The 12,806-nt window shown below is 35.4% G+C and overlaps 1 protein-coding gene across 1 annotated transcript in view; it reads left to right on the top strand.

Annotated features, from left to right (window-relative positions):
- Positions 1-12,806, top strand: part of LOC140161212 (basement membrane-specific heparan sulfate proteoglycan core protein-like) — a 204,387-nt gene that overhangs the window by 140,450 nt on the left and 51,131 nt on the right. The window contains exons 8-23 of the mRNA XM_072184664.1: positions 1,313-1,573; positions 2,117-2,248; positions 2,937-3,082; positions 3,541-3,682; positions 4,053-4,177; positions 4,470-4,676; positions 6,082-6,174; positions 6,686-6,915; positions 7,679-7,790; positions 8,378-8,491; positions 9,017-9,138; positions 9,626-9,712; positions 9,877-9,938; positions 10,333-10,403; positions 11,019-11,159; positions 12,441-12,623. Of these exons, the coding sequence (XP_072040765.1) occupies positions 1,313-1,573; positions 2,117-2,248; positions 2,937-3,082; positions 3,541-3,682; positions 4,053-4,177; positions 4,470-4,676; positions 6,082-6,174; positions 6,686-6,915; positions 7,679-7,790; positions 8,378-8,491; positions 9,017-9,138; positions 9,626-9,712; positions 9,877-9,938; positions 10,333-10,403; positions 11,019-11,159; positions 12,441-12,623 (2,228 nt within the window). The remainder of the gene's footprint in view (positions 1-1,312; positions 1,574-2,116; positions 2,249-2,936; positions 3,083-3,540; positions 3,683-4,052; positions 4,178-4,469; positions 4,677-6,081; positions 6,175-6,685; positions 6,916-7,678; positions 7,791-8,377; positions 8,492-9,016; positions 9,139-9,625; positions 9,713-9,876; positions 9,939-10,332; positions 10,404-11,018; positions 11,160-12,440; positions 12,624-12,806) is intronic.

The following is a 12,806-nucleotide window of genomic DNA, read 5'->3' as shown; positions in this document are numbered from 1 at the left end:
GGTAAATAAATGTAAATAAGGTTTTAATCTGCCATCTTTTCTGGTAAATTTTATGTAAAAATTGTGTTGCAAGTAAGGGTGTGACCTCACAGATATTTTGCTAAATGTGTATTTCGGTTGACCGTGTAAACGTATTTTTTTTTAAAGTTTAAATTATTTTGTGTTTAACGGTTAGTGATTTTCCTAAACGGATAGTGCATTCGCGGTCGGTTAATCGCTGATCCATGTAACCCCTTAAATCCTTAGTTGTACAGTGTAGTTTGGAGTAGATTTCTGTTTCAGCTACATGGTTCTGACGCATTCTATGTGGGTGTATGGGTGGATTATCATTGCCTCAGACTGCTTAAACCATGATCAATCTTACTCCAACCAGAGATTGAGTCTTCAGACTTTGGGGTTATTGCACCCCATGGTACATTAGAAAATATAGCTGTGCTGTTTGTAATACACCCAGTCCCTGCCAATATCAGGCATGAGAATGTTCCTGCTTTTGCAGGATTTCCTGCTTTTTTGTGGTCGAAATTTCCACACTTTCTTTTAATTTTAGCCTGTTTTTGGCCTTTTTAGCCTCATTTTACATGCTTTTTCAGGCTTTTTCAAACTGTTCAGGTTTTTTCATGGATGATCATTCTCATACCTGCAATATGCATGAAAATGTTTTCTTTATGCTCATTGTAGGAATTTTAGGTCAACATTTTAATACATTAAAAAGAATAATTACTTGTAGAAGTAAAATACCTTGTTCTCCACATTGTTACATACATGTACTTGTTGTGTCTGTATAATAATGTTAGTGACATTGATGCACAGGTCATGGGTAACTGAGTAATCACAACAATTCATCACCATCCATGACACACAAAACAATTTGTATATCGTCACCCTACTAGTACGATAATTGCCGAAGTCATTTTTTGACATTTTGAGAACAAAGTACAAAATGTGGTTCAAGCTTGCATCAGTTACGTAATCACCTGAATTATTTTCGGATTATTCCCTTTAATTTCTATCATTATCATTTGTTCTTGTGCAAAGATTGGGGAAAAATATGTTTAAATGCATGCTTGAACCATGTTTTGTACTTTGTTCTCAAAATTTCAAAAAATTACATGGGCAATTATTGTAGTAGACTGACAATATACATTCTGTTTTAACAGAACGAAATTACAACACAGTGGCTTATGGAGCCTACGTAATGCACATAATCATGCAAAATTGCAAAAGCAAAGGAAAATGTTGGGAATTTATTTGCCATTTTGTTTTGCTTTGAATCTCCATATTAACATAAACTTCTACGTTCCCATTTTCACAGCTGGACCTACAACTCAAGCGCCCCCTGTCGGCCCATGTGGAGCTAACCAGGCTACCTGTCGTAACGGCGAGTGCATTGCAAGAGACTACATCTGTGATGGTGATTACGACTGCGCTGACCGTTCAGACGAGTACAATTGCGGCACCCCAGCACCTTGTGAACCAAATGAATTCCGATGCAGTAATGGCTTCTGTGCACAGAAAATCTGGATTTGTGATGGAGATGACGACTGTGGCGATGGGTCTGATGAGAGAGACTGTCGTAAGTTTTCATGCTTATGTTTTCTTTTGTTATATTTATTGAGCTTTTTTTGTCAAATTAGCTAAATCTTTCAAGAAACTCTTAAAAACACACTTGTTCTGACTTTCTGGTTGTTATTGCTTATGTATTTTGCTCATGTTATTTTTGTAAACGCAATGTTGCTTTGGCGAATTGCGTCCTAAGAAACTTTTGTATGTATGTATTTGGCAATCCCAGGTTTGCAATAAATAATCATGATGTTTGCATGTGTTGTGATGTATGATTGACCTCTTTCATATCATGGGATAAGATATTTTCATGTCAAGCATATCTAAGGCATTCACAGCTGAAATCAGGGTGATAACTCCAGCTGAAAAAACTTCAACTAGGACAACATTGCCTTGAGAGCCACTTGGTGAATAATAGTCATGTGTTCTAAAGCCTGTATTTATTTGTTCATGTAATCTTAAGTTCACTACATAAATCTTTTTGGATCCAGATCTAAGACAAAAATACGAAATTATTCTAATTTTGATTTTCAATGTTATTTGGTTGCCCACATAGCTACTGCTCCACCTGGTGCACCATGCCAAGCCAATGAATTCCAGTGTTTGACAGGGGACCAGTGTGTCTACAAAGCTTTCCAATGTGATGGTGATATGGACTGTGTGGACAGATCAGATGAGGTTGCTTGCTGTAAGTATCTCCACCTTTTGCAAAACTACCTCTCATATGAATGCATATACTTCTTTAATATGAAATTAGGTGCTATATCTTTGCCCTTTACAATGCCCTTCCTAAAATTTATTGCTTCCAGATATAGCTGTACATTGTATAAAGCCCATATCATACTAGGTAATCATAAGGAACATACTGTTTATTTTTGTGACGTAACTTCCATCGCGTATCAGAAAAGTCAACCAGTTGCAACCAGTTGACTTGAAGGCAACTTTATCACTACTTAGCTAGCCATCCATGACTGCTGAGTGCGGGTAATCATGGTGATAATGCTACCAGCATTGATCGCTACGTATATACGCTGCGGTTGCTAGTATGGTATGAGCTTTACTTTACAAAACAGTTCCTAAATCAAATGCTTGATCTGAACATAAGGCAATGTAAGATGTTGTATGGTCAATTTCCCAAACAGGTTTTAACACAAGAATTAAAAAGTTAACACAAAATGTTGACGACCATTCAAAACTTCCTATAGTTTTCTCCTGCCTTAAAAGAAGATTTTTGCTGCAAAAACAAAATTGACATTAGATATCCCAGCAGATGGTTCATCCTAAAGTGTATTAGCATAGAAATGAGTCAATTGTCACCTGCAGCCTATCTTGTCATTGAATTTTGAAATAATGTTTGTGTTTTGCTAATATTTCAGCGCCACCAACTGTAACTCGTCCTCCAAACACACCAGTCACAGTTACTATTGGTGATACAGTGATCCTGACTTGTGAAGCAGTGGGTGTACCTACACCACTCATCTCATGGCGTTTGAACTGGGGACCTATTGGACTACCACCTAGGGTAAGTAGACAGTGAGATCACACCAAAATATGACAATGCAAATCTATCACTTGAAGGGGCATTTTGTGGTCCACAGCCCCACATTTAAAAAAAAAGATTTTTATATCATCGGAAATCTGGCTGCATGAATGCTTATGTGAAAAAAAACTCTTGCAAATTCATTTGCTTGGCAAAAATATCGTCAAATTTTTATTTACGTTCTGTTAACAAACAAAATTACATCACAGTGGCATATGGAGTACACATAATCATACACAACTCACATAATCTTTTTTTGTGGATATCCACTTAAACATGCAATAAAAAGAGGATGCTAGTATCAAGAAATACTCCTTTAAAGGATCATTTTCTGGAAAGGTGCTTGGACACATTTTGTACCGTAATTATTCCTTTATTGCTAATTTGTTAACAATGTAACTTACAAAACATAATTAATTTTCTATCTTGCTTGTATGCAGGTGACCACTACCAGTGTTAATGGGCGTGGTGTCCTGACCATTCAGAATGCCCAGGTAACTGATGCCGGTGCCTACACATGTGAAGCTATGAACAGCAATGGATATATATTTGGAACACCAGACGCCATCCTCATTGTCATTCGTAAGTTGATAACAATATTGGGCTAGTCCAGTTGAAATTCACACTCCCCCTTTGGAAGATTTAGCTAAAGTCTTCCACAGAGAGAGTATGGCTTTCATATAGAATTATTTATACAAATAAATATATAATTTGTTTAAAGTGAAGATGTAAACCTACAAGCCACTACACACATTACTGGCCCGCTTTTGTGTAAGACTAAAGCCACATGTTTACCTGAACTAAAAAATACCAAAATCTTGAATTTTGATCAAATTTAAAGTGTTCACATGAATCACTGGTAGAATGAGACTTAAAGCTTGAATTAATTCTCCCTCACTTTAAGAGGCCTGGTTTTATGACGTATCGCTTATATTTTCTTTTCAATGTGCAGCTCGAGAAGGCATTTGTCAAGGCAACATCTACAATGATAATGCTCGTATTCCATCAGAGTGTGTTAACTGTTTCTGCTTTGGTATTGTTGACCAGTGTTCCAGCAGTGATTACTTCAGAGAAGAGGTTTGTACCAATTGACAAAGGTTCTGGTAGATCCTTTTGTAAACTGTATATTAAATTATTTGATTTAAGTTGGAAAAGAATATGAAAGCATTGGTACTTAGACTTAACAAAATTACATTGAGCATTCTTATGTGTAGTCAAGAACATCAGAATTCAGCAAAAAACACAGATATATGAATGATTCAATGCTGAAATTATACTATGTGACATGATCTGATCCCCATTCAGACCATTGTTGGAAATTAAAATATAGAGGTTACCAAATTTTTTTAAAAACTTTCATCTTCTCCAGAATGTGATTCAGTTTGATGACCCACGTGACACCAAAGGCATCCAGATTTCCAGCTATGTGGACCCAAGTGTTGATCCAAGACCAGCAGAAGATTACTTTGTACAGGTGGATCCAAGCAGGAATGAACTCTACGTTCTGCAACCATCTGATCGACTTCCTCCTGGCGATTATTACTGGTCCATCGGCCCAGATTTTCTTGGACATCAGGTGAGAAGTTGTATGTGCATAACGAGGAAAGTGGCAGGGGGATGCCTCATCAGAACATTGAGATGGAAAGAATGAAAATGAATGTTAAATGTTGTAGGGAGAGAATGCCGTAGTGGTTAGAGTGCTAGCTTCAGGTGCATGACGTCCCAGGTTCAAATCCTGGTAGTGAGACCTTGCTGGGATATTGACTTGCAAAAATTGGCAACATCTGTAGATTAAATTCAGACTTGCACTCCCATGGCTCATTCAGAATTAGGTAAATGAAACGCGGGAGTACTCTTATCCTTGGGAGTGGACATTAAGCCATCGGTCCTGCATAGAGAGCTCTAGCTATACAAGTATATCACAGTTAGTTTCAAAAAGAGTAGGTGTTCACCCCTGGCTGTCCCAATCCATCCTTGTTTTGTTCAAGGGAGCAATTGAGATTAGGTGTGCAATGTGGTACCCTTCTGGTTAAGCAGCAAAATTGAAATAAAACCTGCTGTTTTTGGACCTTGCATCTCCAGTAGGATAGGATTGTCAATAATCCAATGGAAACTGCCACAAAACCGGTTATGCGCCTGGCAACATGGATTGAATTTGTAGATCTATATTTTGTATCTTGTACCTTTTGTAGCAGGTGAAAAATATATCTATGTTGGAATGCAGAATATGAGTATATTTTGTGACATTTGTTTGAAAAGTTACATTGATATTAAACATTGTTAACGATTATGATGTAAAGGTGAAAAGAATTTTTAAAAATGTCTGGCTATATTACGTGCCGAGTGTTAACAGTCCTTTGTGAATAAACTACATTGATCATGATCGATTTAACTTTACTGAGAAAAATGCTTCCAATGAGATTTTAATGACATTGGTAAATTGTATAGTTAGTGTTGATTTAAACTGTATATTTGTTTCTCTCAAAGTTGAATGTGAATAGAGATTAAAGTTACTTGAGTGTAATGAGAAAAAGTGCATACAATTTAGTAATGAATGCTATTTGCGTGGGTGCAATAATCCCAGACAATTATGATTGAATACAGTGTGAAATTGAGACGACAGTATGCTCACCACATTGGACTATCCCAGTTGAAATCCACACTCCCCCTGTGGAAGATTTAGCTAAAGTGTTCCACAGAGGAAGTATGGATTTTGAATAGAATAGACAGTTGAGTAACTTTGGTTTGAAATTCTTACTTCAGGTACAGTCATATAGGGGGAGGGCAGTATAATTATACCTAGCCAATTCCATTTGAAAAACATACTCCCTCTGTGGAACATGTTTCTAAATCTTAAGATTTCCAATGGAATAGCCTATTACACTTAAATCCCAGACATGGCCGACCTCATCATATCACTACTTCTTATTCTCCAGTAATGTATCACATAATTGATTGATTTATTGTGCTTGTTTTGACAGTTGAATTCTTATGGTGGATACCTGGAATACTCCGTCAGGTACAGCCCTGGAGATAATGGATTCCCTCTGGATAAACAGGATGTCATCATCAAGGTAAATAAGATGACACTATAATACTATGTGTATATGAAGATATGTAATGGCTGCCTTGTGTTTTTTTTAAAATTATGTTGATAATTAAAGAAATAAGTTACAATATTTATAACAGAACTAACATAAGGCAGCCTTCGGATTTTGCATCCAAATCTACAATTTGGTAGCCCAATGGGGTGACTTTTGAAGATTTTCACCACAATTGTTGACCAATTCTTGTTCCAATTTGTGATTTTTTGGTGATTTATCCTTTGAGTCAGATTGAAAATGTTTGGCATGCCTGGATATATTATCAAAAACATGTACTTTCTGTGATTATGCAAGTTAACATTAAAATGCATTGGTAGAAAATGCTGTATGTTATTGTTTTTACGCACTTGATTCAAAGCAAAATTACTCTAATGTTATCCCTGAAACTGAATGAAAGCTAATTCTGTCTGAAACCAAACATATTTTTATCAAATCAAGTGGTAGACACAGAATTAATGCTCCATTTATGTTACATTTTCAGGGTAATGGAATGACAATCTCATACCGATTTGATGAGAATGCATCACCCAATGAATACAATGAAAGGAGAGTGTATCTTGAAGAGAATGGTTGGACTACTGATACTCCTGGTAGAGGAGACACACCAATTGGAAGAACTCCCACATCCAGACCAGATTTCATGATGGTGCTTCAGAATGTGGAATTCTTCTTGATTCGTGGATCTTATTATTCCATTATGTTGGATTCAAGGTAGGCTGTTTGTCAGCTGTCATAAGTTACATGGTGATACACAGTGGTGTAGCCAGCACTTTTTCAGACTGGTGGGCAAGGCAACTTGCAAGCGGGGGTAAAATTTGATGAAAAATGTCGAAATAGGATAAAAAGTACAAGACCTACAAATCTTAAATATCAAGGCGGCCCACATCTGCGCGGGGGAGGGGGGTTTGGCTAAGCCACTGGGTGCACATCTTGAAAGTAACTTCCTATTCATTTATGTGTTGAAAGGTACAGAAGTATTAGTTGTTCAAACTTTATCTATCATAAACTACACTGAAACTGAACAATGTATGCAGGAATAAGTTCTTGTCATATTCATGTAAGAACTACTGAAGCACCTGTAATTAATATCTTTCTCCATTGTATTTTTTGTTTCCATAAAAATTGCCAAAATTACCTCCATAGACAATGTGCCATTCAGCACATTATGCAAAGGTAGAATATTTATTTTTAGAAAGTAATGTATTGTTTCTTTTTTTTTTGATTGTTTGTTTGTTTATTTAGACTTCTTACACACCTTTTTTTCTCTCCTTGTACAAGAGTATTGGAAAGTCCCATTTTTAGGATTTTTCATTAAAGCTGTTTCCAACTATTTCAGGATTTTGTTGACAAGTGCAATTACATTGTCTTTCTACCAGTTTCCCCATATTACAATTATACTAGTGTATACATATTATAAATCGCATTAAATGGTTAAAACTATTAAATGATTCTGATGTGATTTTGTACATTGCAGTCTAAGGCAAGTGAAGATTGACACAGCAGTACCACAGAACACTGGATCAGAACAAGCGTACCTGGTAGAGAGCTGTCAATGTCCTGTTGGTTATACTGGCCAATCTTGTGAGGTAAGATGCACCGCAATATGTACTGTGTAGCACACACATTTTGTGAGCCTTTTATTTTTGAACTAAATTTCAGAACCACAACTTTTAAGAGCCCACAAAAGCATTGGGCTATTCCAGTTGAAATTTATACACTTACTATAGAATATATGACCTTATTCACCCACATAGAGGGTGTGAATTTAAAATGGGTCTTATCTGAATGGTAAATCTTTGAAACTGCCAATAATTCAAACTAAATGATTTAAATATTTCTGATTGTAAACCCAAATTTGTCAGCTTTACTTGTATAAAACATTTCTGTTGTTTAGTTTCAGAGCGGAATTATATGAATTCTTATTGTTGAATGGATTTTATTATTGAAAAGGTTTATAAAAAATAATCACAAATTCAGTCAAAAGAGTTCAGATCCAATTAAACTTGTAAGAAGACACAATGCAATAGTTCATTAAAAAAAAAACTTCATGCAAAATCTGGTGAAAAAATACCCAGACAAAAAAAAATGTTTGCAAGTACTGATTAAAAATGTCAGATCCAATCATATGAAATCTGTTTATCTAAAGATATTGTTAACATTTGTTTTGAAACAGGAATGTGCCCCTGGTTACAGCAGAGTACAGAATAACCAGTACCTTGGTACCTGTGTGGGATGCTTCTGTAATGGCTATTCTGATCAATGCGATCCAAATACCGGTAGATGCTTGGTAAGTTGAATATCTAGAAACACTGTATGAAATACTGGATAGTAATTATTGTGTCTAGAATCACTGGCTGCAGTTCTGTATGTTAGTTTTGTTAGCTAAGGACAGCTATAACATCTGCCCTGAGGTAACTCAAGGCTGTAATTAGCCATTGCATCCAATATTTTAATTGGAACAAGGACAGGGCTGGTACAAATAAAGCATCGGTGAACACAGTGACTTAGAAGATTATTGAAAAAGTGGCAAATCAAACTTATGTAAACTGTAAACAGCCTCAATTGACCATCAGGACTTGGGTGGTGAAATGAAAGTTTAAGATAGATTTTATACCACAGCAGGATTCACTGCATGCTTTATTGACAAAGGACGTAATTTCCTGATTGGAAAATTGAACTACTTTTAGAGGTCAACAGCTAATTATATTTCAATATCCACCATTTCATCTCTTCACTATAACTGTGATCTTTGACCTTTACCATGATATTGTTCATGATCTTTGACCTGTATGCTATTGATTTGTTTGTATAGTATTGCCAGGCTAACACAGAGGGTGACCAGTGTGAACGTTGTATTGCTGGCTACTATGGTGATCCTACTTCCAATATACCATGTTTACCATGCCCATGCCCACTTGAAAGTGGTGATAATCAGTAAGTATATATTAAACAATAATAGTAATAATTAAGATGCATTACATTTGTATGTTGTAAACTGGAAACTACAGTGGAAATTTCAATTGAATCAACACAGCCTGACATAGCGTGACAATTTTTTGCGTACACTGTGTGATGTATGCCAGCATGCGCGACTGTGCGTACATAACGCGGAAGTGAATCCAACCATGCCAACGCACTTGTGATTGGTAAGTATTGTATCCAAGGTCGTGCATTTGTGTTGTAGTTTGAAATACGCGAAATACGATCATGGTTGGATCAAATACAGCTATTGAAAGTTGTGTTCATTCAATTAAAATTCCCAGTATAAATTACACAAATCTAAGCAGATTTGTGAGGCATTTTAGCAGAAGAGAAAACCAAATTATTGAAATGTTTCTATTCAATATTTAGGACTAAACATTTTGTATTTTTTCTGTGAAAAACCATACCTAATTATGTTTTTTTATTCATCTTTCACTAGATTTTCTCGAACATGTTACCTGGATACCGATGGCGGAGTTACTTGTGATGCTTGCCCAGTGGGTCACGTTGGTCGTCAATGTGAAAGGTGAGAGGTCACATAATCATTTAAAACCATGTGGGGGATCAGAATGTACAACACATATCAAGAAGTGATCACTGGAGGTCAAATATTTGCCTAATGAATATGATGTGACATGTTTGATCATATTTCATGATCAATTTATTGATTATCTTGTATTATTTTTTCAGATGTGATGATCAATATGTTGGCAACCCATTCGTTGAGGGTGATCGCTGTAGGTACAATCCTGGTAAGTCTAGCCAGTAAACTTTGAGATCTCTACATGATTTTGACAATTTAAATCAAACAAACTTGTCACTTTATTTTGGGGTATTCCAGTTGACATCCTCACACCCTGTATGGAAGACATGACCTTAATCTTACACACAGGGAGTGTGAATTTCAAATGGGGTTACCTTAATCAGTGTACTCCATTTGAAATATATACACTCCTTGTCTTTAACAGATTTCCTTCCCCCAGTTTTTAAACTTTCATAATTGATAAGTAAGTAAATAAAAACTGAAAAAAAAGGTCTGTGTACCCCAGTTCGCTAAAAATATTGTGCTTGCACCTTTTCAGGTATTTTTTCAACAGGTACTTACATCCCTGATCCTAATCCTATGCCTTTGTGTTTAATATACAGGTCCCATTGGAAAGGATTGTGATGCACGGGGCACAGAGGAGCAGGATATTAATGGAGACTGCAAATGCAGGGTTAGTATGTAATTATGTGAAGATGGTAAAACCAAAATAACTATATAGATGGATAAGTGGCAACCATTTGAAAATAACAAATATATTGGATGATTTTGTAAACAAAAATCATCAATTGATTTGAAAATTACAAATATATTGGATGATTTTGAAAACAAAAGACATCAATTGATTTGAAAATTACAAATATATTGGATGATTTCGTAAACAAAAAACATCAATTGATTTGAAAATTACAAATATATTGGATGATTTTGTAAACAAAAAACATCAATTGATTTGAAAATTACAAATATATTGGATGATTTTGTAAACAAAAAACATCAATTGATTTGAGAATTACAAATATATTGGATGATTTTGTAAACAAAAAAACATCAATTTGAGGTCAACTTGTGAGCTATGAAGGTTATTGAATGTTGGAAATATGGGATCACAGTCAAATTGTGTATTGAAACTGAAAGGAATATTTAGAACAGGGCCATTTTGGAAAGTAATGCACTGATCATGATCAAGATTGCTGTGTTGTTACAAACTTTTGATGACAGCAAGATTCTCATAAGAACTGCTTCTTGTTAACATGAATACCAATGCTTTGCTTTTGTTCTCTTCTAGGCCAATGTTATCGGAGAGCTTTGCGACTACTGTGAACCAAGCTCCTTCCACTTAGCCCGTGAGAATCCAGATGGCTGTATAACATGTTTCTGTATGGGTGTGACAAGAGACTGCTCCAGTACTACCTACTATAGATCACAGGTGTGGTGTCTTAATATTAAATCTACTAAGGCAAGTCTTAAAGGTGGATTTGGTCATTGTGTTTACTCACCATGTAGCAAGCAAATCATGCTTTTTATGCATTACCAATGTCAGCTTATGTTTGTTTTGTAGTCTAGTGAACCTCTATAACATTATATCATGTTTACACCCAATTAATCAGCAAGGTTTTTGCAACGATATATTGTTTAATTTATTCCTGGTTTCCCATAATTTCTACCGTTTTAAAACTAACTATAGTCCAACTCTTGGTGTATCCTTGGTGTAAGATATTCATGAGTTAGACTAGTGTAAAGACTCCATTGAGGAATTAAGTATCTTACAGAATTTGTATAATCTTTCAATAGAATATTTCTGTGCCAGGCTAATTCTGTGCAGTTTTACTCGAGAATAAACTAAAGTATTACATGAGCCCAGCATCAAAACAGTCCCTCATTACTTGAATGGGCAAGTTGATGAAGCAATTTTGTATTTGCTTAAACTGAATCTCCTCATCCGTGTTTTACATTGTGTGTATTGCTTGCAAATTATGTGTTCGCATTGTGTGTAAACAAAACAAAAATCCACCTTTAAGATTTGTTTATTACAGGTTTTTTGTGCTTTATATGTGATTGATTATTTGAATGATTGATTTAAGCAAGCAATTTATGCAAGCATCTGTGTAAGTTGATCAAGTTATATAGGGTAAGTCTGATACATGTACCAGGTACATACATTAGTTTAAATTTTCCAAGATTTTGAATGTTATAAGGCTTAAAATGTACCTATTATTATGTCCATTCTTTGGTTTATTTGCTTGGCTTATTAACATATATTTTAATATTTTTAGGATGAAAGGAATTATATCATATGGGAAGATGTATTTGTCTTTTGTTAATTGGTGATACCTATGTACTGTATAACCATACAAGTTCTACTCAATCTCTCCCAACTCGTATAACTGATTGCAGCTATTCTGGAATGAATTTCTTTAATATTTGGATGTACCCTCAAAGCTAACATGATTCCTCAAGTATTTTGGTTGTTTTGAAATCTAATTTTCTTTCTGTTTTAGATGTCACTATATACATTTAATTTGCTGGCAAGTAGTATGTCATTCTTAAAATTCCTATTGCTGATTATTTTCACAAAACACTATATTAAAGTTACTCAAAGACATTTGAATGTGATATGATTTGTAATTTTCATTTCAGTTCATCATGTAGCTTTTATCCACATATCATAATCTTCCTACTTTTCTATTTCCTCACCATGTCCAACTAGATATCAACCTCCTTCTCACAAGGTCCAGGCGGCTTTACACTGACAGATAACGGCCGTAATGTTGTAATTGATCAAGGTCTGGAGGTGAACCCACGTTCCAGGGAGTTGTCTTTTGGTCAGTTTGATAGATACCCAGCAGAGACCTACTACTGGTCACTTCCTGATGAATTCCTTGGCGATAAGGTGTGTACAAGATATTACTTTATGTATTTTTCTGTGACTTAATTAGTTGTTAAATCTGGCTCTTTTATAGAGTACAATTTCCTCAAGCCATAAGATCATAAATCAAATCCAAACATATCGAGAAAGTACAAATTTAAACAAAGTTCTCACAACTTACATTGTGGAGGTTGGTGGCCTGCGACC

Source organism: Amphiura filiformis, chromosome 9, assembly GCF_039555335.1.
Source record: "Amphiura filiformis chromosome 9, Afil_fr2py, whole genome shotgun sequence".
Lineage (NCBI taxonomy): Eukaryota > Metazoa > Echinodermata > Ophiuroidea > Amphilepidida > Amphiuridae > Amphiura > Amphiura filiformis.
Note: the sequence above shows the minus strand (reverse complement) of the source record. Positions and strands in the feature narration are given on the sequence as shown.